The following is a 26,833-nucleotide window of genomic DNA, read 5'->3' as shown; positions in this document are numbered from 1 at the left end:
AAGGGAATAGCAGGGTCAAATGGAAGGGTCTAGTTAGTTTTTTGAGGAATTTCTACACTGATTTTCACAGTGGTTGCACCAGTCTACCCTACCAGTAGCAGTGGAGGATGGTTCCTTTTTCCTCATAGCCCCTCCAGTACTTATTGTTTGATTTCTTCACAACAGCCATTCTTTCTGGGGTGAGATGAATCTCAGCATTGTTTCAAGTTGCACCTCTCAAATGATCGGTAATATTGAATGTTTTTTCATATATTTATTTGCTGTTTGTACATCTTCATCTGAGAAGTATTTATTTCAGATCCCCATTTTTGGATTGGGTCTTTAAATTTGGGGACTGATTTTTTGAAGTTCTTTATATATTCTAGATAATACTACTTTGCCTGAGGAATAGCTGGCAAAAATTGTCCCCCACACTAGGTTGTCTCTTTACTGTGTTGGTGGTTTCTTTTCTTGTGCAAAAGCCTTTTAATACAGTGAGATCCCAGTTGTTGATTCTTCATAATATTTCCCGTGCAATTGGAGTTTTGTTCATAAAATCTTTGCCTATACCAATGTCTCTAAGAATTATACCTATTATATCTTCCAACCAATTTATATTTCTCTTTTAATATTTAGATCTTTGATCCAATTTGATTTTAGTTTAGAGTGTGGAGAGAAATATGGGTCTAGGTTTATGCTTTGACATGTGGAAAGCAAGTTTTCCCAGCACCAATTATTACAGAGGCTATATTTCTTTCAGTTAAGATGTTCGGCACTTTTGACAAAAATAAAGTGACTAACTCTGTTTGGATGTGTTTCTGCATCTTATAATCTGTTCCACTGATCCTTGGTTCTGGTTATTGTTTTGTTTTTTGTTTTACCAGTACCATGAAGTTTTTATCACAGTGGCTTTGTAGTATAATTTGCAGTCAGGGACTGTGATGCCCCTGCCTTACTTTTGTTTCCCAGAGTTGCTTTTGCTATTATAGGTCTCTTCTAGTTCAAAATGAGTTTAGGATTGTTTTCTCTAATTCTGTGAGATATGCTTTTGGAATTTTGATCAGGATTACATTAAATCTCTGTAACAATTATGGAAATATGGCCATTTTCACTATATTGCTTCATCTTACACAAGAACAAAGGATATCTTTCCATTACTAATACTTCTTTGATCTCCTTTCTCAGACTATTGTAGTTTTCCTTGTAAAGGTCTTTTACTTCCTTCATTAGGCTGATTCCTAAGTGTTTCATTTTTTTGAATGCAACTTTGAAAAGTATCATTTTCCTAATTTCTCTCTCTCCAAATTTGTTTGTGTACAAGAAGGCTATTGACTTTTGAGTATTGACTTTGAATCCCACTACACTAATGAACTTGGTTATTAAATCTAGAAGTTTTTTGGTGGGGTTTTCCATGTAGAGTATCATGTCATTTGCAAATAATATTGCACTTGAAATCCTTTCTTAGCCTTATTCTTCTTTCTCATCTAATTTCTCTGGTTTTAATGTTTCTAGAACTACATTGAGTAAGGTTCCTGATTTTAGAACAAAAGCTTTCAGTTTTTGACTATGTAGTATGATATTGCTGTTTGTTTGTCATAGGTGACTGTTATTAGATTGAGATAAAGACCATGTATTCCAATTTTCTGTAGGGTTTTTATCATGAAGGGGTGTTGAACTTTGTTAAATTTTTTTTTTCTGCATCCTTTGAAATGATCGTGGGTTTTGTTTTTTTTTTGTGGCTCTGTTGATATGGTGTATTACATTTATTGATTTGCATATGTTGAGCCATCCCTGCATCCCTGGGATGAACCCTATTTGGTCATGGTATATAATCTTCTTGATGATGTGCTGCATTCTGTTTGCCAGTATCTTATTGGAGTTTTGTTGTTGTTGTTTTTGTCTATGTTCTTTAGGAAGACTGGCCTGTCCCTTTTTTGGTTGGATCCTTCTCTGGTTTGGTATCAGAGTAAATGCTTGTTCCCAGGAATGAGTTTGGGAGTGTTGCTTTTTTAAATTTCATTAAAGAGTTTGAGAATTAGTGATTCTAAGTCTTCTCTAAATTTCTTGTAAAATTGAACAGTGTATCCCTCAGGACCTGGGCTTTTGCTTCTTGCTAGATTTTTAATTACATCTTCAATTGCATTGACTGATACTGGGTTATTTAGAATTTTAGTATCATCTTGATTCAAGTTTGGTAATTCATATGTATCTTCGAATCTGTCCATTTTTGTCTATGTTTTCCATCTTATTGGAATATAGGTTCTTCAAGTAGGTGTTGATGATCTGGATTTCTGCAGGGTCTATTGTGATTTCACCCTTTTCATTCCTTAATTGCATAGATTTGAATCCTTTCTTTCCTTTTTTGATAAGGTTGGTTAAAGGTTTGCCAATTCTATTTAATCTATAAAAGAACCAACTTGATTCATTTATTCTTTACATTGTTTTCTTAGTTTCAATTGCATTAATTTCTGCTCTGATCTTCATAATTTTCTCCCTCATATGAGGTTTGGGCTTTACTTGCTCTACTTTTTCTAGAAGCTTGAGGTTCAACATTAAGTTGTCCATTTGAGCTTTCTCGGTTTTTCTGGGTTATTTATATATATGGGTATTCACTGCTATAAATTTCCCTTGTAGGACTGCTTTTATTGTATCCCATGAGTTCCTTCAGTGTTGTATTTGCATTATCATTTAATTGTAGAAACTGTCTAATTTCTTATCTGTGATCCATTAGTTGTTCAAGAATGTGTTACTTAATTTCTATATGTTTATGAAGTTTTTATGGTTTCTTTAGCCACAGATTTCCAATTTCATTGTACTGTGGTCTGATACTGTTCATGGTATAATTTCAGTTCCTTTCCATTTACTTAAGCATGTTCTGTGAGCTAGTATGTGGTTTATTTTAGAAAACGTCCCATGTGCAGCTGAGAAGAATGTATACTCTGTTGTTGGGTGGAACACACTATAGATATCTACTAAGTTCATTTCTTCAACATTTGGTTTGGTTCTGATATTTCTTTGTTGATTTTTTTTCTCTCATTGTTCTATTTGTGACTGTGGGGTATTAAGGCCTCCCCATTACAATTGTATTGCTACTTATCTGATTTTTTCATGTCCATTAATATTTCTTTTATATAGTTGAGTATGCTGGTATTTTGTGGGGATATATTTATGATTGTCTTTCTCTTGGATTGCTCCATTTACAAGGATGTAGCAACCTTCTTTCTCACCCTTAATCAGTCTTGGCTTAAAATTCACTTTGTCTGCAAATAAAATAGCTACCCCTGCTCTTTTCTGGTTTCCTGTTAACATGGAGTTTAACAGTTTTCCATCCTTTGACTTTCAGTCTATGAATTTATTTTTGAGTTACGTATGTTTCTTGTGCACAGAATATTGTTTAATCTTTTGTTTTGTTTTGTTTTCCGGTACCGGGAATTGAACTCACGATCTTGCGCTTGCCAGGCAGGCACTGTGCCACTGAGCTAAATCCCCAGCCCCTATTAATCTTGTTTTTTGATCCATTCTGCTGCTCTGTTTCTTTCGTTTGGTGAATAGAGACCATTTACATTTATGGTTGTAATTGATATGTATTGACTTAGCCTCATCATTTTTTTTCCCTCTTGTTGGTTCTCTTTCTTTCCCTTCTGTTTTAATTGCTTTCCTTGCTTGATGGATTCATTCTATTAGAGTTCATGGAATTATTGTCTTTGTTATCTCTTTCTAGAATATCCTTCCGAACATTTTGAAATGCTGGTTTGATGTTCATGAATTTCTTCAGGTGTTCTTTGTCATTCAAGTATCTAATTTCTTCATCAATTCTGAAAGATAATTTTGTGGAGTACATCAATCTGGCTTGGAGGTTTTCTTTTAGAGTTTGAAATACTTTACTGCAAGATCTCCTAGACTTAAGGGTTTGTGTTGTAAATATGCTGTGATTCTGAAGGGCTTTTCTTTGTGATTTGCTCCACACCCCAATAGCTTTTAATATTCTATTCTTGAGTTTAATTTCTAGGATCTTCAGTATTATAAGCCCAGGTAGGGTTTTTTGTCATGACTAATTGGAGTTCTATATGCCTTCTTACTTCTGTATGTTGAATTTTTTTTTTCCATACTTAGGAAATTTTCTGCCTACTTCTGTGAACCAATTTTTTATCTTGTTTGTGCTAGCCTCCTGCTTTTTCTATTTTTAAATTTTTAAATTTATTTTAAAAAATAAAAGAAGGAAAACATTAGCAAATACATCCATTTACAAAATAGCATAAGAACAATACAAACAACACACAAAGTGGTAGGCAATTAACTATGGTGATTGTATTACATATTAATAATATCTTCAAAGTGGTTTCTCAGAAAAACAAATAGAGACGTGCAGGATTGATCAAACAAGTAATCATTAACTCTTCCTTTCAGTAAAACAATAGAAGAGAGTAGCACAACTAGGTTAGCTATCCTGTATATACATACAAATTGCCCTTTCCCTTCTCTTTTCCCTCACTCCAGTTGCCCTTTACTTTTGAGTATTTTCCTTTCATTTCACAATGCCTATAATACTTCCTAGTTTTTATTCATTCTTTCAGGTTCTTACACTAGTGAGACAATACATTGCTTACACATGCAGGTCTGATTTATTTCACTTATGAGTGTGGTCTCTAGTTATGACCATTTACCTATAAAAGCCTCAAATTTATCTTTCTTTATAGGTGAGTAATATTCCATTATATAAAAGTACCACAATTTTTTTATCCATTCCTCAGTAGATGGACTTTTAAGTTGCTTCCACAATTTAGCATTTATAAATTGCACTGCTGTGAACATGGGTGCACATATATCGCTGTGATATGATGTTTTCAGATCTTCTGGGAAAATACCCAGAAGGGGAATAGCTGGGTTGAATGGGACCTCTAGACCTAGTTTGCTGAGGAATCTCCACACTGATTTCCACAGTGGCTTCACCAGTCTGCATTCCCACCAGCAGTGGAGAAGAGTTCCTATTTCTCCACAGCCTCGCCAGCATTTGTTATTGATTGATTTCTTAATGCTAGCCATTCTTACTGGGGTGAGATGAAATCTCAATGTTGTTTTACTTTGCATTTCTCAAATGACTAACGATGTTGAACATTTTCTCATGTATTTATTTGCCATTTGTATTTCTTTATTTGAGAATTGTGTGTTCATCTCAGATGCCCATTTTTGGACTGGGTCTTGAATTTGGAGGGGCTGATGTTTTTTAATTCTTCGTATGTTCTAGATAGAACACCTTTGTCTGAGGGACAGTCAGCTAAAATTTTTTCCCAGTTTATGGGTTTTCTTTTTACTCTGTTGACAAGTTCTTTAGATGTGCAGAAACTTTTCAGTAGGATGGGATCCCAGTTGTTGATTCTTCGTAGTATGTCACGTGCAGTTTGATTTTTGTTCATGAACTCTCCGCCTACTCCTGTGTCTTCAAGATTTTGACCTACTTTCTCTTCCAATAGATTTAGTGTTTCTGTTTTAGTATTGAGATTTGTGATCCGTTTTGACTTGAGTTTGGTGAATGGCGATAGACTTGGATCTATTTTCAGTCTTGGGTAGGTGGCAAGCCAATTTTTCCAGCACTATTTATTAAAGAGGCTGTTGTTCTTCCAGTGAGTTTGTTTGGCCCCTTTATCAAAGATTAGGTGGCTGAGTGTATTTGTGGTTGTGTCTGTGTCTTTCAGTCTGTTCCATTTATCTTCTGGTCTGTTTTTTAGCCAGTACCAGGTTGATTTTATGACAGTAGCTTTGTAGTATAATTTCAGGTCAGGGATTGTGATTCCACCTGACTTGTCCTTGTTGCCCAGGATTGCTTTTGCTGTTCTGGGTCTCTTCTGGTTCCACATACATTTAAGGAATGTTTTCTGTAAATCTCTGAGGTATGCTAATGGTAGTTTAATGGGAATTGTATTGAATCTTTACAACAATTTTGGTAGTATGGCCATTTTCACAATGTTGGTTCTTCCTATCCATGAGCAAGGAACATTTTTCCATTTATTGAAATGCTCTTCTATCTCTTTTTTCAGAGTAGTGTAGTTTTCATTGAATAGACCTTTTACTTCTTTTGTTAGATGGATTCCTAAATATTTCAATTTCTTGGATGTTATTGTGAAAGGTATGGTTTCCTTAAGTTCTCTCTCTGTCTGTTTGTTGTTTATGTATAGGAATGCTATTGATTTTTGAGTGTTGACTTTGTATCCGGCTACACTGCTGAATTTGTTGATTAATTCAAGGAGTCTTCTTGTGCAGTTTTTGGGTCTTCCATGTAAAGTATCATGTCATCTGCAAACAGAGATAAATTTACTTCTTACTTTCCTATCCTTATTCCTTTTATTTCTCTCTCTTGTCCAATTGCTCTGGCTAATGCTTTCAGAACTATGTTGAATAGGAGTGGTGACAGCAGACATCCTTGTCTTATTCCTGATTTTAAAGTAAAAACATCCAGTTTTTGTCCATTTAGTATAACGTTGGCTCTTGATATGTCATAGATGGCTTTGATCAGGTTGAGGTAAAAGCCATCTATTCCTGTTTTCTGTAGTTTTTCTGCATCTGTTGAGATGATCATGTGGTTTTTATCTTTGGCTCTATTGATATGGTGTATAACATTAATTGATTTGCAAATATTGAACCATTCCTGCATTCCTAGAATGAATCCAACTTGGTTGTGATGTATGATCTTCATGATTTGCTGCATTCTATTTGCTAGTATTTTATTGAGTATTTTTGCATCTGTATTCATTAGGGAGATTGGTCTGTAGTTCTTTCTCTTTGTTGGGTCTTTCTCTGGTTTTGGTATTAGTATAATACTTGCCTCCAGAAATGAGTTAGGGAAAATTGCTTCCTTTTCAATTTCATTGAAGAGTTTGAGGAGTGTTGATATTAAATCTTCTCTGAATTTCTTGTAAAATTCTGCTGTGAATCCATCAGGGCCTGGGCTTTTGTTTGTCAATATCTAGGAATCTGTCTATTTCTTCTGAGTTTTCTATCCTATGGGAGTAAAGATTTTCAAAGTAGATATTAATGATCTTCTGACTTTCTGTAGAATCTGTAGTAGTTTCATCCTTTTCATTCCATATTGCATGAATTTGAGTTCTTTTCTATTTTTGATAAAGTTGGCTAAGGGTTTATCAATTTTATTTATTCTTTCAAAGAACCAACTCTTTTAATTCATTTATTTTTTTGTAGGCTTTTCCTCATCTCAGTTGCATTAATTTCTGCCCGGATTTTTACAATCTCCTCCCTTCTTTGGGCTTTGGGCTTAACTTGTTCTTCCTTTTCTAAAAGTTTGAGGTGCACCATTAGGCTATTTATTTGTTCTCTTCTTATTTTCCTCATGTATAAGTTCACCATATAAATTTCCCTTTGAGGACTGCTTTCATTGCATCCCACAGATTCTGGTAAGTTGTATTTACATTTTCATTTGTTTGTAGGTATTTTTTAATTTGTTCTTTTATTTGTTCTGTGACCCATTGGTTGTTCAGGAGGTGGTTGTTTAATTTCTAAGTGTTTATGGAGGTTTTGGAGTTCCTTTTGTCATTAATTTCCAATTTCATTGCACTCTGGTCAGATAATATGCATGGGATAATTTCAGTTCTTTTGCATTTAGGTAGGTTTGTTCTGTGTGCTACAATGTGATCTATTTTAGAGAAAGTCTCATGTGCACCTGAAAAAAATGTGTATTCTGATGTTGTGGGGTGGAGCACTCTGTGTACATCTACTAAGTCCATTTGTTCGCAGATTTGGTTCAGATCTGTTACTTCTTTGCTGATTTTTTTGTCCAGTTGACCTATCTCTTTCTGTCTAAGGGGTGTCAAGGTCCCCTATTACAATAATGTTATTAATTATATGAGTTTTCATGTCTGTTAAGATTTGTCTTATATAGTTTGGTGCTCTGATATTTGGTGCATGCATGTTTATGATTGTTATCTCATTCTCTTGCAGTTTTCCTCCAACAGGTATGTAGTGATCTTCTTTATCTCTTCTGATTGTTCTAGGTTCGAAGTTTACATTGTCTGCAAACATAATAGCTACACCTGCTTTTTTCTGGGTTCCTGTTGGATGGAGGATTGTTTTCCATCCTTTGGCTTTTAGTCTATGGATTTCCTTTTGAGTAAAATGTGTTTCCTTTTTATAGCATATTGTTGGATTTTGTTTCTTAATTCACTCTGCCAGTCTGTTTCTTTTGACTGGCGAATTGAGGCCATTTACATTTATGGCTATAACTGATATGTGTTGACTTATCATTGTCATGTTATTCAGTTGCTGTTGGTTTCCTACTTTTTCTACCTATATACGTGCTTGCTCTGCTTCAGAGTTCCTTTCTGTTCTTCAAATTGCACTCATTTTTTTCTCTGTCTAGAATATCTTGTAGTACTCTTTGCAACAATGATTTGGCACTCATGAAGTTCTTCAGTTGTTGTTTGTCATGAAAATATTTTATTTCTCCATTGAATTTGAATGATAGTTTGGCACGGTACATCAGTCTTGATTGGAAGTTGTTTTATCTCATGACCTGTAATACTTTGCTCCAAACTCGTGATTCTGATGGACTTTCCTTTATAGGTAATCTGTTTCTTTTCTCTACCAGCTTTTAATATTCTGTTCTTTTGCTGGATATATGGGATCTTGATCATTATATGTCTGGGTGTGGTTTTATTTTGGTTGTGGCTAGTTGGAGTTCTCTATGCCTCATTTACCTGTACTTTAGAGTCTTTTCCCATGCTTGGGAAGTTTTCTGCTATTATTTCTGCAAATATTCTTTTTATGTCATTTGTGTTGCCCCCTGCTGTTTAATTGACTCCTATTAGTCTTATATTATTTCTCTTTGCCTCATCTTGCAGCTGTTGAATTGATTTTTCCTGGATCCTTGTTGATTTTAAGAGATCCTTCTTTTCACGATCATTAGCTGCCATGCTGTCTTCAATATCTGAGATTCTGTCTTCAGCCTCATTCAAGTGGTTTTGCCAGCTTTCAGTGGAAGTTTTGATTTCCTGGATATCTCTTTGAATCTGTTTCATGCATTCAAGTTCTGACTTGTGTTCTTCATTTAATGTTTCCATTGTTTTCCTATGCTGATCTAGTTTTTTGTATATGTCTTCTTTAGATGTGTTGAGTTCTTTCATTATTGATGTCATTTCTTTTTTTACCTGGGCAGTTATTTCTGATCTTATTTCTTCTATGGCCTATTGGAGTTGTTTCTTTACTTCAGTTTTGACCATTTCAGAGATTTCAGGTGTGTGACTTCCATGTTCTCCTATGTCAGTGTCTCCTGGACTTGTTCCAGGTGGAGTTGAGTTCTGAGATTGCATTTTACTCCTTCATCTTGTCCTTTTGAATGTCATATGGAAAGTGCTGAGCCAAACACTACCGAGGCAGCTCACTGAAAGCATCTAGGGACCTTAGTTTACCTGGATATCAGACATATCCCATGATGATAGAGGGCAGTGGCCCACTGGGCCCAGAAACCCCAGGCAGTTGGTGGGGTGCGTGGCTCAGACCACAACTGCGATGGTGGGAGAATGCTGGCCTTCAATACCAGGGTCTCCAGACCATCAGTGGAAAACATGTGGGCCTCAGCCATGAACCCAATGGTGGCCTGTCAGGGGCCACTGCTCTGGGTTCCTCAGGTAGCTGGTTGTGGGAGGCCGGCCTCACCTCCCAACTGAGAGGTCCACAGAGACAGGGCCTCTCCCACGTTGCTTCCCCATCCCAAAGGAGCAAGGCAGGGTGTCCACACAGGCCTCACCCACCAACGGAGAGGTCCACAGAGATGGGGCTGCTCCTGTGTTGCTTCCCCATCCCAAAGGATGCTCCTGCATTTTCACTGACTCTGATCAACCTTATGTTAGTCTTTGTATAATCTACCAGCTGTTAGATTTTTTGTAGTCCCTTGCTATTTTTAAGAAATCTTTCTTTTCATGATTGTTAACTGCAGTCCTGTCTTCTAGATCTGCTACTCATCTCACAACACTGTTTCTTGCTGGCTTAATCTCTGCTCCCCAACCTGGGCATCTCCCAGGGGTGTGCCTTACCCAGGCACTGGTAACCCTGAGATGGAGCTAACCCACAACTGCTCCAATTCCCACGTTTAGCTGGCCCCACCCAAAAAATGATACCATCACTCACCCCCACCTAGGGATGTTTGGACTGAAGTCACTCACCAGCTGTTGCAGCCCACCACATCCACTTCTCTGCTCTGCTGGTATGTTTCTCCCTGGAGGTTTCTAGGGTCTCCCATCGTCACCATGCCTCTGTTGGCTTGAGCCTCCTTTCATACTTTCAGCCAGGAGTGAGGGAGAATGCACAGTTTGCCAGCAAGTAGGAAGTCAAGGAGAAACTACAGTTAGTCACCTCCCTCTTCTGCCTTAAAGCCTGTCACCTCACTCTCCACGTAGACTGCAATTCACCCTTCAGAAGTTTTCTGCATCTTGGGGATCCACCTCCCTCTTTCTTCTCTTCCTCAAGTTGCTGTACTCCCGTGTCTGGACTCCTGGTCCTGGAGAGGCTGACTTGCTGTTCCACCATCTCCCTGGAATCTGGGGAAGTCTTCCTTAAATTATAGTTTTAAAAACTTAGTTGTGTTTTTATTTCTTATATTATAAAAGATTTTAAAATCAGATGCCACACCCCATAAGTCAGAATCTCTATTTATTATAGCTGCCAAGTGAACCAAATAGTTGAGGTGATAGTTCATGGCCTCTTATACCCTAAAACTGGTAGAGACCCTGATAAGTTCTTGTTGAATTTTTCTCAAAAGTTAAACTGATAAAAAATCCCTCAGTTCTTATTGTTATTCCTTTTGCTTGTTTTTTATTTCAACTCCAGATTGTTCCTTTGAGATGACTTTCAAGTATGCTCTGTTTATAAATAATACTTTAAGATAGGGTTCATAGAGATACCTAATGGTATCCATGTTCTGTTTCTCTCTCATCTTATTTCTGTCCAATAGGTACATGTTATTATAGTTGGTCTCATATATGTATTATAAAAGAACCTGAAAGATTTTACAGTCCTGTCCAACCACCTTACTTTAGAGATGAGGAAACTGTGGCCACCACATAAGTTGCCATCTGATGCTACTAAGCCCAAGGCTTGGGTTAGCTCCTCCCTCCCCCAAGCCATGAAGCTGGCTACTGAGCTCAATACCATGGTAGAGGAGAAAACTGAGTCTGTTATTAAGGGCTTGCCCACTTGAAAGACTACATGGACTCTTGAATATAGGTACCTGTTCTAAAGCCACACTTACTGTAAACATTTTCACTTACTAGCACTATATTTGACTACTCTTAATAGTTTCAGGTCTGTGAAGTGAGGAATAGTAGCACTTATCTTCAATGCTAATGATTTCTCTCTTACTTTTCTTTCCTTGCCAGGTGTAGTATCCACCCTTTTAGAATCCTTACTGTCAGCTTCTGGAAGGTATTAGGCTCTTAAACCAGAGTTACTGGCTTCTAGTTTTTCATTTTTTGTTCTTTTGTTCCTCAGACCCCAGGGCATATGAGTTCTGCCTTCCCTATTTTCCTGAAATTGTTTCCCTGAAGGTCTTACTGGCCAAGTGATTTTTTTTTTCTCATAGACATCTTCTTGGACCTCTTCTTGTCATACCCTCCCCAGTGTCAGCACTGCAGACCACACTGTCTTTTGTCCCTTTTCTTCTTCTGTCATTCCCCACTGCTCAGCTTGTTTATAGGTTCTCTTCCCTTTTCCACTGACATCTTTTCCCAGTATGTATCTCTGTCTTTTTTCTTAATTTGGGCTTCTTCCCCAGGAAGTTCTGGTCATTCCTTTATTGTTATCTATCTGTCTGTATGTGATTATCAGATCTGTATATGTACTTCCCGTGTCTCTTTGAGTGCGAAGGACATACCTGATTCCCTTTGCCATCTAGCCAAATAATTTCAGAGTCAGTGTAGTAGAGACTGCAATCATTTTTTTCTTCCCTGGTCACAATAGGCTTTTTCCTCCTTTTTTCTTCCTCTTTATTAATCTTTACAATATATTTGGACGAACAAAAGACCTAGATTATCCAAAGAAATCTCAAGGAAAAAGAAGTTGGTGGAGTTATATTACCTACTTTCATGACACACTGGAAAGAGAAACAGTAAGAGAATGTGATTCTAGCATAAGAAGGAACAAGTGGCTAAGTGCAGCAGAATAGTGATCACAGGAAAGGATCTGTGCCTTATGGTCATGTGAGTTTTAACAGAAGTACCAGAGTACTTTTACTCTGACATTTCTTCCAAGTGCTACATACTTGCCTAGGTCTGAGGTACCATTGTGCAAATGATACTGGAATAATGATGTATGCAGATAGAAAAACAAAATTAACTGCAGCTTCTACCTTCTACTATAATCAGAATTAGAGATGAAGTGTAGACTTACATGAAAACCATATATATTTTCATGGACTACGTAGGGGAATAACTTAAGGACTAAGTTTTCTTAGAGTTACACCTTACTAAAAAAACTAATAAACTAGACTTTATCAAAGTTACAAGCTTTTTAATCAGAAACACAGTCAAGAAGGTATAGAAACAAGCAACAGTCAAAGAGAAAGTATTTTTCAAAACACATACCTGAGAGAGGACTGGTATCCAGAATACTTAAAAATACTCTACAATTAAATAATAAAAGGACACATAACCTTTCTTTTAAAAAAAAGTGGGCAAAACACTTGAAGACAGCTCATTCACAAATGAAGATATACAAATGTCCAGTAAAAACATGAAACTACTCATCATGGGAATGTAAAGTAAGATGTTAGTGAGATACTGCTATATATACACTAAATTGGCTAAAATTCCAATGATTGGTCAGGTGTGGTGGTACACACCTATAATCCTAGCACTTGGGAGGCTGAGGCAGGAGGATGGAGGAATGCCATGAGTTCAAGGCCAGCCTAGGCTACATAGTAAGTGAGCTCAAGGCCTGCCTAAACTACACAGTAAGACCCTGTCTCAAAAAAAGAAAAACAAAAGAATTGACAACATCACACACACACTGCTAAGGCTTGTAGAGTGACTGAAATTTTCGAGTAGTATTGCTGAGAATATAAAACTGGTAAGTACACTGGAAAACAAACTAGTAGTTTTTTCTAAAACTATACATATACCTACTCTGTGACCCAACAATTATGTTCAGAGTTAAACTGAGAAACATAAAAGCATAGCTCACAAAAAGGCCTTCAGAAACAGATTTATTCATAATAGCTTAAAGAAAGCCAGAATAAAAACCTAGAAACGAGTTGCTCATCAATAGTAGCAATATATCTGGTATACCTATACCGTGAATACTATTTAGTAAACTTTTCTATGGATTACTTATAAATATAAATGAATGAATCCCAAAAACATGGTGATTAAAAGTATCTTGCATGAAAGAATATATATTCTGATGTCATGTGTATAAAATTTTAACAGGTAACCTTCAGGTTTCTTCGAAAGGAAAAAATTAGAATAGTGGTTGCTTCTGGAGTGATGGAGTGGAAATTTCCTGGTATAAGGAGTTTGGGAGATTTGGGGCTGGCCAAGAAAAAGATAGATTGTGGTACCTGTTATATAAGAGTGGAAATCCTGTCAGGCATGGTGATACACACCTATTATCCCAGCACTCTGGGAAGCTGAGGCAGGAAGATCACAAGTTTGGGCCCAGCCTGAGCAACATAATTACTTAGGAAGACCATGTTTCAATGTTATAAGGTGGTATCAGTGTGGAGGCCCTGGGTTGAACTTCCAATATGGGGACAGGGGGATCTTCACAGTGCGAGACTGGTTAGACACTTGTGGCAAAGAGCCATCATCCAGAAAATGAGGAGGGCAAGAGAACCCCAGGAGAAAGGAAGATCAGTAGGGGCCAGAATGCTCCAATATGCAGCAGTGTAACTGGGCTCTCATTACTGCATATAGTACTCTGTTTTCATTGGCCAACAGATGCTGGATACGCAAAGCAGACAGGATAATATTGGCTAAAATCTGCTTGCTTGGACTACCTTTTACCTAATTGAGCATATAAAAATTTGAACTTGGCATTAGCAAGCTTTTGCTGTAATGGGTCACAGCCTGCAGTGAAGAAATAAACAACCTCTAGGGGTAAATAACCTGGATATCGTCTTGCGCTGATTTATATAACAACCAAAAAGAGGAGCAAGAGGAAATACTTTGGGGTAATGATAATTTTGTATACCTTAGTAGAAGTGTAGATTACACAATTGAGTGCATTTGTCAAAATTTAAGGAATATCATACTTAAGATTCGTGTGTTTCATTGTGTGTTTTATAACAAGAGAAAAATTATAAAGATTGTGCTATAGTTATTGACATATGCTGAAGTAGTAACTGTGTAAGCAGTTAATATTGAAATGCCAAAAATAAAATGATGACTAGACAAAAGGGTAGATAGTTGCCTTAGATGTATGAAGCGAGTACAATAAAATTTCAGTGATAGAAACTAGGATAGGTTAGGGTATTCTTGTGTTTTTAGTATAAAACCTTCAACTTTATGTTTCAAAAATTTTACAGTGAAGTTTAAAGACTATTATGTGAAGAAGTGGAGGTCAGTAAGAATACTAATACACTACAGTTAAAAATTACAGAGTTTTCTATTTCTTGACCAACTATAAGCTACAAATTTTATTTTTTAAATAAAAACTAGTGGTACAGTTGATTCTTTAACTGACATTTGATTTGTCCCAGGGAAAGCCCTTCTGCTGGTGTTGACACCTGTGCGTTCCTGTCATCATTTGTGTGCCCCAGTCGCACGCTGCTGATTGATGGCCGGGTAGAACTCAAAAGAGGCCTGCAGAGGCAGGAGCGGCATCTCTTCCTGTTCAGTGACCTGCTTGTTGTAGTCAAAATCAAGTAAGTGTACTGCATGCTGTCTCCTAATTACCGTTTAAAACTTGTATTTCTACTGACAGTGATACCCTTTCTGTTCAGTGCTTTTATAGTGGGGATGTCTGGCCTTCATTACTAAAGTGAGTTTTATGTTTATCTTGTTTATGCAAAAACTTTCCGTATTTTATTCATTCAGTAAATACTCATTTAGATCTTGTTTGTGCCATACCCAGAACTAATGTAGAAAATACAGTGAAGAATGTGATGGTTATGGCCCCTGCTCTTAAAACCTACAGTCTAATGCGGGAGCTTACATTGTGATGTATATGTGGAGAAATTACAGACTGTATTATGAAGTAAATAGGGTGCTAGATGCAGTAAAAGATAGGGTATATATCCAGGTGCAGTGATACTTGCCTGTAAACACAGCTCCTGGGGTGACTGAGGCAAGAGGATCTCAAATTTGAGCCCAGCCCAGGCAATTTTGTGAGACCCTGTCTCAAAATATAAAGGGCTGGGGATGTAGCTCAGTGGCAGAGTTTACTTAGCATATGTGAGGCCCTGAGTTCAATTCCTACTCTCATATACAAAAAAAACAGTATATATGGTAGGTAGTTGTAATCATGGGCAAAAAAATTCCTTGAAGGGTACAAAACACTGGGAAATTGAGGTATATGACAGTCACTCTAGAACATAACCGTTTCAAACTGTAAACTTCTTGTACAGTTTCTCTGAGGCCCGTAATTGGGAGTGTTTGGGTAGGGCCTTTGTGAGGTTTGACAGGAGAATCCACTTCCAAGCTCACTCGTGAGGACGCCAGCAACCTCAGTTCCTCACTGATTGTTGGCTAGAGGCTTTAATCATCCACATGCGTCTCTCCGCACTGCTGCTCATAATACTGTAGCTTGCTTCCTTTGGAACCATCGTTTCTGATGTGTGCTGTTGGCCACACAGCCTTGGTACACTGCGGAGAAGGGTGCTATAGAAAATAAGTGTCAAGGAGCAGGGCGCTTTGGATCACTGGGAGCCGCATTGGAGCCTTGAAACCACAAAGGTTACGATGAGTTTTTGGATTTTATTCCATAGAGTTTTAGTTGGGAATTGCTATAAAGTGATGCATATTTTCTAAATATCATTTGCTGATGTTAGTGGGTTGGAGGAAACAAGTGTAGAAGCAAGGAGACTGAGCAGGAGGCATTGTAGCAGTCCCAGCAAAAGGTAATAAGGGCTTCATCTGGAGAAATGACAGTTAAAGACACAGATATGCATGGAATATCCGTTAGAGGTGCCCAGCAAGAGTCCTGTCCACTCACTGCTAAATGCCAGTGCAGTTGCCACCCATCTTAAAGGGTGGGACCTGGGACCTGCTCCATCCCCCATTCTTTTTAACTATGAGACGTCATGAAAGATACATAAATGTAACCTAGAATCAAGGGGGTGTCTCTGTAATACTATGCATTTCATTAGTTCACTAGAATTCCTTACGGTGTAAAGACCAGAGGGTAGGAAAGCAAATTATACCAGTGATCTTAATTTTTTAGTAACAGACTACATTAGGAAATAAGGAATTAATTTTTACAATTCTTTTTTTCAGTCAGTTCACATTAGATTTGTACTTAATTTCTATTGCTATAACACCATTGGAGATAATACTGGTAATATGGTTAGAGCCAGTTTACACTGGATTCACATTTTTAAATTTGTATAACCTAATACTATTAGAAATTGAGAGTAAAAAATTGGAAATAGTACACTATGACCCAGAGCTGTCCATTTCAATATAAAGCTTTATTAGAATACTTACTTTAAATTCTTTCAAGCTAATGCCACCTAGCTTTATGTGTGTACATGCTCATGACATTTCTCTCACAATCCTAATAAGAAAACACTCCCATCAGAAAGCCTGTATCTCTAGAGAGACAAAATAATATATAAGCTAAAGGTAGAGAAAAGATAACTCCATCCAGTTGCTTTATAGGAATAGCACTTTTCCGCGCTTTTTATGGATGTGTAATGATTAAGAGCATAAATAAGCTCAGGAAACAGCCATACCTTCATTCACACTCCAGCTGTAGTACTTAAGCCATTTGACATTTTGGTGAGTTCATCACTCTGTCATTACATTTTCGTATGTATAAAATGTCTGGAGGTTAAGCTAAATAATATATGTAAAGTATTTACAACAATGACTAGCTCGCAATGGTAAACTCTCAAATACTAGCCATTATTTTTAGTATATAAGAACAGAAATATTGTTACACTTTCAGACAGTTTTTTAAAGAGGGGTGGGTTAGCTTGACACTTTATTGATCTAGGGAAAGAAAGTGATTTGTCTAGGCCAACAGGTGTAGAAATTCTCACATGATGTCTCAAGTATCTAATATATAGAAAAGCCTTCTTCAGAAAATACAAGGTGCTTGAAAACAAATATGGAAAGATACCTCTCATTCTAAAATTCTTGTACTGTATCTTTAGTTTTATGTTGCCTAAATAATTGCCATCAAGAAATAGGATTTTGTCTGTAATCAAGTCTGTTTCATAAAAACCCTATAAAGATTCATAGCAATAGGGTAAAAATGTTGAAATAAAATGCAGAAAAAAGCCGTTAGCCACAAAGAATTTTTTCTTTTACACTTGAGGTCAGTGTGCCCCATGGGAAGCATGGATGAAGCTTTGTCTCTAGATAGCCATTAGGTACAGTTCTTACAAAATCTTTTGTCATTATAAATTCTGCTGAAGTGTTTCGGTTTGAAATACTCTATGCAGTTAGAGAAGTTTTAGAGCCATTTTATATGAGGTATATTTGCTTTATTCCAGCTTTTAGTGTTTACACAAATGGTTTTTTTTGTTTTTTTGTTTTTTTTTAATTTTTGTTGTTTTTTTCTGGTACCAAGAATCAAACTCACGACCTTGCGCTTGCCAGGTAGGCACTGTGCCACTGAGCTAAATCCCCAGCCCCCACAAATGGTTTTAAATGCTAGGAAGACCCAAGTTTCCCTGGACATACTGTGTCTTTTTTTTTAGTCAGATCCATCATGAACGTTAAATCTGTCAATTAGGTCAAAAGATATGGTAGTTTCCATTATCAGGGCCCTAAGGGAAATGAAGTAGAAATTGTCAAAAAGCAATTTTACTGCTAGGTTTAAAGTAGGTCACCTAAGACCCCAGAGATTAATGTTAATTATGTCAACACTACTCTTTTACTTTTTTTTTTTTTCCTCGTTCATAGTTTAGGCTCTGTTTTTAGGCTACAGTTTCACAGTTTTTGCCAGAATACAAGGAAAAATAGTTGAACAAAGTCATAAGGAAATTTAAAATAACCAATGCTTCAGAAGGCTAGAAAGTCTTGTAATCGTTCAGATGAAAATGAATTATACATTTTTCTAATTATTTCCAAGGTTTTTCAGTACATGTCTCATAAGATAATTTTATAAACATTTTTGTAAAACATGTTTTTTAATGTTCATCCTCTCATCTTTTTGAAAGTCAGCATGTTACAAATAATAAGTTTTATAAAGCAGTAAATTTAAATTGTTTCTAATCCAAAGGGTAGTATTCAACATATAGAAAAATGCAGTGACTAGTCTGTGGACATTTGCTGCTGTAACAGGTATGAGGATTAAGTGTTTCACCAGTGTTTCTGAAGTCTTCTTGGAGTTAGGCTAGGTGGACCCAGCCCAGCACCATGTTACAATTTACTTGTAAAGGCACTGAAGAAAGAAGGAATAAGACATTGTTTGCCCATGACTGGTGGAAACTGTCGTCTTACAACAGGCCCTGTTAAACCTCTAGTAAAATCTAAGATACACAGTAAAAGAGGTCCTGTTTGATTTTTATATTTCTAGGTACAACAATAACTTTAAGATAAAAAATAAAATAAAATTAACTGATATGTGGACAGCCAGCTGTGTGGATGAAGTGGGAGAAGTCAACACCAATGCTATGAAATCCTTTGTCTTGGGCTGGCCCACAGTGAACTTCGTGGCCACATTCAGGTAAGAGCCATAGTTTGTCCTACATTTGCTGGGATGAGGTACTCTAATAATGTCTAAGTTTTCATCAAATGTAGTTTCCCTAATTTTTAAAATGAAAAGATTTTATTCTGATTGTGGATTGTCAATAACTCATCTCTTGACACACATACTCAACAAAAATCTCTGACACCCCCAGTAAAAAATGTCTCATATTTACACTAAAGACCCTTTGATTAGAAAATGTGGGCACAAAACATTGGAATCTCTTGGGGTCATTTCCCTTTGTTTGACCAGAGGTTTTCTAAAAAGGAGTCCTGCTGCGACAACTGGAAGGAAAGGAACTTCTGGAATATGGGAGTGGGTTAGAGTCAGATCTGTCTAGGAACTCCCCTCTTCCAGTATTCCCCTGTCCAACATCTCAGTGTCTGTTCTACATATTCTGGTGAGCTTTATCAGTTCTTTTCAGACCACTAAAGTAGACCTGCTAAAGCAGTTTTTATAAAATAGCCCAATTGATTTTAAGTAACTGGTTCATACTACCAGATTTTGTAAGGAAATGTCTTTTTATTGTAGAGATACAATCAGTGTAATGATTCAGATTCTGACTTGGCCCCTATAGAGATACAGCATATTTGTGTTTTATTTGGAACCCGCTTAGTTGGAACTTTCTGATTCTTCATGATGAGCAGACCAAAACTCAGACCTGTGATTCTGAACAGCAGTGCCCCAATTCCAGTGTTTGATTTACATTTAAGTGATTGTTCATCACGTGCGCAGGAGGCTTTTCATTCTGCTTCTCTTCCCACTGCCACTCACGGAAGGAACTACCTGGTCACCATCCTGAATCCAGATAACTAAAATTTTCCAAGGTTTCACTCTTCTAATAAAGCATATGCATGTGACTAAATTCTATTATGTTCTGTTGGCCTGCGCTAAAATTTTAAGAGCTTATTTGAAGGAAACATATTTTGTATCATTCTCTGTATGTCTTCTTTTCCATAATAGATGTCTATAAAAACTTATTTCCTATTGTTTAATCTCCTTGGAGTTACAGGTTTTAAAAAAAGCCATTTCAAGTGAAGGGAAACTACATGATATATTTCAATCAAAGAATTTCCGTGATATTTGTTTATAACTGGTAAAAATTTGGAAACATGTTTTACATACATTTTATTGTTCAAATGTGGTTTTTTAAACAAATAATCAAGGTTAGTAGCACCGTTGATGCCATATGGATGTCATATACCTCTTAATGTGATGAAAAGAGCAATTCACCTCTCATTTTCTTCTCAAAAAACTCATAATCCTTATGTAAGCATGAGATAAATCTCTGGCAAATACAAACTCAGTAATATTATGAGGCTGCCTGACCAGTACTGCTTATAAACTATCAAGATACAGCATGAAAACAGGAAAGACTGGGAAAGTGTCACTGACCAATCACTAAGGAGACACACTACCAAAGTGTGATATAGCATCCTGGATTGGCACCTGGAACAGAGAAAAGGACATAAGTTGAGAAACTTGTGTAATGAAAGAGTATTATTAAGTTTCAGTAGTTCTTATTTTTGACAAATAGGCCGTGATAATATAAGGATAACATCAGAGGAAACTGAAACTGGGTGAGATATACACAGGAAGTCCCTGTATTATTTAAGTAACTTTTCAGGAAATCTAAAATTATCTCAAAGGTAAGATTTTTTTTAAAGTAAAACATTGAGTTCTGCCTGTGGTCTAACAGAGTGAGGTCTTAATAGACTGACCACTGTACAGATAACACTGTAAAATCTGAACAAAGCACAAATGACAGCAACTCCCTGTGGATTCCGAAGGGTAGACAAAAGTTGGGAGACTTCGCAGAGAAATTGTAACAAGGAAGAAAGCACCAATATTTGATGAGTTTCCCATTTTTAAGGCTTTCCACCTCAGTCAGACTGCAATCACATCACAGAGCAGGGTAACTAATGCTTACAGAAACCTGTAATCTCTTTGGCCTAAAGAAACCATCTCAGTTAACAGTAACTACTGGAAAGTACGGAAGGGAATCGCAGAAAGGAACATACCACAGAAGGAGAGCTTTACATTCTGTGTATAGACACTAAGTCTCTGTCTGACCATTGAACCCCACATGCGTGGGATAGATGCAAAGTAGCGCGAAGCTAAGACCAACACAATTGAACTGAGGTGATGACCACGAAGGCGAAATACTTCATAACTTGAGTTAATCAAATCCATTGTCAACTGAAGCAAAAGCCTGAATACTGTTTTGCAAATACAACAGAATGCAGGCTGAGACAAAACATGCAAAGTTCAAAATACCATCTAAAATTCTTTGGTATCTAAAACTGTTTGACATAAATAACATGTTAGAAAAAGGTAAGTGGTGGAGGCCAACCCTCGGATGACCCACGTGCTGAATTACCAGAAGAGAACTTTAAAGCAGCTTTTATAAGTGTGCCTGGAAGGTGAGAGGAAACGCCCACTGAAATTAATCAAAAGGTAGGAAATCTTGGCAGAAGAATAGAAAATATTTTAAAAGGCTAAATGAAAATTCTGCAGCTGAAAACTGCAGTACTTTAAATAAAAGGCCTGCGCGTGAAGTGGAGTCGGTGAATCCGAAGATGCAGCAATACCAAGTGCGCAGTCTGGAGATGAGAGGAAGTCCTTTTTACAAGGGACGCAAATGCACCATGTACTTGTGGGAAGATGTCAAAAGATAACATCCGTGTAACTGGAAGCCCAGAAAGAGGAGAGAGAAGAAATACTTGAAGAAATAATAGTTTAAAACTCGCGTATTTGATGAAAAACGTAAAGTACAGATTTGTTAGGTTCAGTAAACCCCAAGCAAGATGAGTTTGAAGAAAAATACAACTGGTCATATTATAGACTAAGTGCTCTAAATCAAAGAGAAAAGAAAAATCATGAAAGCAGCCAGAGAAAAACAGTGCATTACATACATAAGAGAACAACAATCTGAATTACTGTGGACTTCTCATTGGAAATTATGGAGGTCAGAAGAGAGGGGAATATCTTCAAGTACTCAATTTTTTCGGTCTTTCAGATATTGGGAGAAAAATCTTTCAAAGTAGAATACAATATACTCAAATAAAAATAAAGACTTAAAAGACTGATAGGTATTTCCAGCAGACAGTTTCTCTAAAAATAAATGAGTAGAAATTTTTAAAACTGAAGTGAAATGATATAAAGAAACATGGATCTTAGGAAAGGATTAAGACCATTGGGGGAAGTAGATAGATAGATAGAGAGAGAGATAGATAGATCTATAGATATATAGATGCAGATATATAGTCATGATTAGCTTTAAATGCCATTAGGCTAGCAGCTTAAGAAGCAACATGTTCTTCGTCATTAGTACACTATTCGTAAAGAAACAAAAAATAAGAAACTAATTGCATTGCCAGATGTAGTAATGCTTGCCTGTAATCTCAGCACTTAGGAGGCTGAGGCAGGAGGATTGCTGTGAGTTCAAAGCCAGCCTGGACTACACAGTACAACACCCACTCCAGAAAACAAACACCCTGATAGCATTGAGATCTTAAGACTGACAGCTGCCACAATATGTAAGAAATTCCCAATTGAGTCCAACTGGGATAAGAGCAAACAATGTGAATTTTCCATGCTTTACATTGGGAAACAGGGTAGATAGCTACATCTCAGAAAGGGCCAGAGAAATTTCCTGTCTCTGCCAGTACATGTTCTCTGTCTGATTTACAAACCCAGGAATCTGTGATTACCAGAAAAGCAGGTACTGAATCTGATTTTATAAATAACTACATGATACATTTAGAATATTGTTTAAAAAACAGGAATCACTTAAATCTGACAGTGAGAATAATATTTTAACTGAAATTCCTAGGATATGTCCTAGACTACAGAATCATATTTATAGATCAAATTAAAACTCACCTTTAGCTCCCATTTTGCTAGCCTGGCAGGAAATCAGATTTTCTTCTTTATTGGAACCCTTATTTCTTAAGGTAGAACCAGAATACAGGACACTGCTGGAATGCATCCAAAACAGAAAAAAAATGCTATTGGCATTCATTCTGTTGGGATCAACTCTCATGTCATTTTTTTCTATGCCCAGAGTTATCTCTTTACATTCAGAGATGTTCCAGTTTCTTACCACAAGTGCAGGACAGATACCTTTGCTGATACAAAAGCCTTGATGCCTAGGACCCAGCCTCCCTAGTAGTCCCTTAAAACCATTTCCTCTGAGTTTCCTTTCTGTAGGGTAATAATGTAGACCTCAGCTCATGCTGAAGGACAACAGACCTCACTACTCCCATAATTGAAGAGAATCTTCCGGTCTGCTTGGCCCTTCGGCTTTCTCCTAGGTATACTGCATTATTTTCCCTTCAGTTTTACTTGCATCTTCTTAAATGTGCTTTGAAACACTGAATAGTACGTTGACTTTGGAGTGCTTCTGGTATTCGTCCTGTAAAACTGCCTGTGACTAAGACTTACTAAGGAATGGGCAGTCCTGGATTCTTGTATAAAGAGGAAGGTAAAATACATGATTATACAGATGAATATCCACAAATTAATCTGACACATTCATAATTTGTTTAAAGTAGCATGTGCTCTATACTCAAATAATGAACACTGTATAGCTATGAGATTGATCTAAAACTACTATAGTATGTGATACTTTGGTTTCTCTTCAGATCGCATACATCTTTCGCCTTTTACTATGGTATATGAACAAATATCACAAACATAACATTGAAAGGAAACAAGCCAGGCACAAATATATGCTGTGTGGTTGCACTTAAGGAAAGTCCCTGAGCAAGCCTAACTCTGTTCTGCTGCTGGAGAGCAGGATAGTGGGAACAAGTGCCTGAAAAGGAATATTTTCCACTGAGCCGAGAACACATTTGTTTTCCAACACAGACTTACGCTAAATAAGTCCAAGACTTGACATTAACCTAGAAAATCTGTGTTAGAAAAGAATATACCAAAGATAGAGAGGAACTTTGAAAGATAGGAATTTGTGGTCAGTGGTTAAAATATATATGTATATGTTTTTGATGACCAGCCTTAGAAGATTATGGAGAAAAATGCCCAGCAATAAAGTTAGAAGCAAATTACAAATATTTATTAAATGTATTTTTCTGGAACGTATCCTCAGTGTCTAGAAATACGATTTTAAAGCTTGTGAATGGCAAGACTATATAGGAAGCCAGTCGTAGTGGTGCATTCCTGTCATCCCAGCACTCAGGAGGATGAGGCAGGAGGATCAGGGTGAGTTCAAGGCCAGCCTGAACTACACAGTGAGATCCTGTCTCAAAAAAAGAGATTATATAGGAATTCACTTGAGATTATTTTTAGCTTTAAGAATTAAAGGCACAGTGAAAGCAGCAGAAACATTACTAGTGGTAATTCAGTTGTAAATTCATCTTAATCAGAAGGTTATAGTAATTTTTTCTATGAGCTTTTACTAAATGAAAGGTGTGTTTTATGTATTTAAAAGTTTCTTTTCCTGACAACAGACTGGTTTCTGGGCCAAGATACTTTTATCTATATGATAAATTTCTTTTTTGTCTCATCTTAATAGAAATATTAAGCATATTTTCTATTTATATGACACCTTAAGATGAGAAAACACTGAGAAAATTAACCCAGTTTTACGGATGGGGACGGCTTAGGTTGTAACTTTCTCATCGTCATCTAGCTTGCATATAGTTCTGGAATCAGGTATTTGCACTATCAGAGCAGCTCCCTACTGTTTTAATTCCATCGTCCAAGAGGATTCACTAAAAGTGCACTTGATTGTGTAGCTTTTCCAAAGGACATTTTTACTGTTGAGCTTTCCAGAACAGTTACGCCAGGTTGCAGCCTACACGCACAGCTACATCAGTAACAGCATGCTGTTGATATTTTCATGTGGCTTGGCAGTCTTCAAAATGTTGGCATAAGTATTTTATGTGGTTTAATTTTTATCTTCTATTTTCTTGGATTTCAGTTCTCCAGAACAGAAGGACAAATGGCTCTTTCTCCTTCAGAGGTATCTTTTAATATGCTTACTTTTAACCTTTAATTGCCAGTACACAAACTTTTCTGCAGAGATGTGCCCCAAACTATTCCCTTGCTTAGTGGAAATTGTCCCTTGTCCTCCATATAGGCTGTATGTAGGTTGTACACTAGCTACTACTTGCTGTAAATCATGTTCTCTCATTACAAGTATTTCTTCTTTCTGGGAAGAGAACATTAAGATCTAGTGAACTCATTTTAGACGGAAATAAGTAATCTCTTTCTGTTGTTTCTAAGCTACCATTTGGAGCTAACAGGAGCTAACAGGTTCTTCAAAGTATGTATTAAGTTTTCATAAATGCAAGGTTTTTCACTCAGCACCTCTCAAAAATCAATAATTATTGTTACTATTGAGCCTGTGGACCCAAATGGCCAATGTAGACTCCCTGGTTAGACTGCAGCACCCCCACAAGCTGGGGAAAACCAACATTTACACTTTCTGGGAGAACAAAGTGAGACGAGAAAAGCCATTGTTTTGATTTGCCTAATAAAATATGTGGTCTTGTACTTAACAGCAAGTTTCCAGACTCATTCAGAGGTGGCAGATGTTAAGGGTAAAATGTCACCCAGAGGTGCTTTAACCTAATTACGTTTCTTAGACCTCCTTGACATGGATGTCCCATTCTTTTCTGTGTCCATGCCTAATGTCCTGAAAATTTTATTCTCTTTCAACCCATAATATAATCTGACTTTGCTGAGTCTTTGATGTTTTTAAAAATAGCGTATTCATATCTTTAAAATAGTAACAGAATAGATTGATTTTAAAAATGAGCCATTAGTGAATGCCATCTGACTCAGTGTTGTTTTGGGTTGTTGTTGCATTTGATTAGATACATCAATCTAGAGAAAGAGAAGGACCACCCGAAGAGCATTCCCCTCAAAATCTTCGCCAAGGACATTGGGAATTGTGCCTATGTAAGTGTTTCTCAGCTAGAAAATTAAATTCCATGTCCCTGCACAAGGCAGAAAGCTCCATGGTTATAAAGAGGCAGGCAGGTGGACAGCGTTGGTGCTGTGACAGGCAGGTGTTTAAAAATACCACAGGGATCAGTGCATGTTCTTGGAGACGGGCATCATTGCGTGTATGAAAATTAAACCCTAGAGAAAATGAAACAAACACTTTTTATTTACAGTAATATTTAACACTTACACTTGGAAAGAGTATTGCTTCTCAGATGTCTTTTTCTTCCCTCTGGCTTGAATGTTCCTCTGAAATCTTTTCAATAGCGAGGACAAAGGCTTATAGTAAAGCTGTGTCCACAAGGAGGTGTTTTCTGTATACGCAATTTTTTTCCAACTTGTCACTTCTTAAATCAAGAGTGGCTCTGAAAAGTTGGTCATCTCCTGAGCTGTTAGGGATTAAATCCCTCAGGCTAAAATGTGGATGATCTGGGACATACGACACATTAAGCCAAGACATGATCAGTGATGACGATGAGGAAAACATTTTTGTGCTTCTACGGATCGTCATATTTTATAGTCACTCTAGAGCAAATAGAAGTTTTGTGTGTGGAGAAATATGTAGCACAAAAGTTATATTTGGGCAAAAGTTACATGAATGTTCTAACTCCCAAGTGCCAGTGGTCACTCCTTGAGGAAATACTCAAATTTTTATGGTATGAGGCTACAGAGATCACCTGTAGCAAAAGCAAAAGAGGGAGACAGGGAAGGTAGGGAAAGATTCCCTTCCTTGCCTTGATTTAGTTGTTGTGGCAGTTGGTTACATTAGGGATTTTGTAGGAAATGCCTTGATCACTTTATGTATGGAAGGTTTGTGCTTGAGGTGGCCCATTCTTCATTCTGCAAGAGATGTGGTCAGGTTGATTGAGGTTCTGCTTTTATCACTAGTGTTGGGAAGAAGTCAAGGATGAGTGACACTATTTTGCCCTCTTCAGTAGCATGCAAGGCAGGAATCTCTTTTGAGGAGTCCTGCTTTCAGAGAGTGATCCCCTTACAGATAGGTATCCGTATTTGTAAAGTATGTCTT

At 37.0% G+C, this 26,833-nt stretch overlaps 1 protein-coding gene across 1 annotated transcript in view; it reads left to right on the top strand.

Annotated features, from left to right (window-relative positions):
- Positions 1–26,833, top strand: part of Arhgap20 (Rho GTPase activating protein 20) — an 82,573-nt gene that overhangs the window by 26,024 nt on the left and 29,716 nt on the right. Inside the window, exons 2-5 of the mRNA XM_005378054.2 lie at positions 14,678–14,842; positions 18,664–18,813; positions 24,779–24,820; positions 25,677–25,761. Of these exons, the coding sequence (XP_005378111.1) occupies positions 14,678–14,842; positions 18,664–18,813; positions 24,779–24,820; positions 25,677–25,761 (442 nt within the window). The remainder of the gene's footprint in view (positions 1–14,677; positions 14,843–18,663; positions 18,814–24,778; positions 24,821–25,676; positions 25,762–26,833) is intronic.

This window comes from Chinchilla lanigera, unplaced genomic scaffold, assembly GCF_000276665.1.
Source record: "Chinchilla lanigera isolate Chin_1 unplaced genomic scaffold, ChiLan1.0 scaffold00011, whole genome shotgun sequence".
Classification (NCBI taxonomy): domain Eukaryota; kingdom Metazoa; phylum Chordata; class Mammalia; order Rodentia; family Chinchillidae; genus Chinchilla; species Chinchilla lanigera.
Note: the sequence above shows the minus strand (reverse complement) of the source record. Positions and strands in the feature narration are given on the sequence as shown.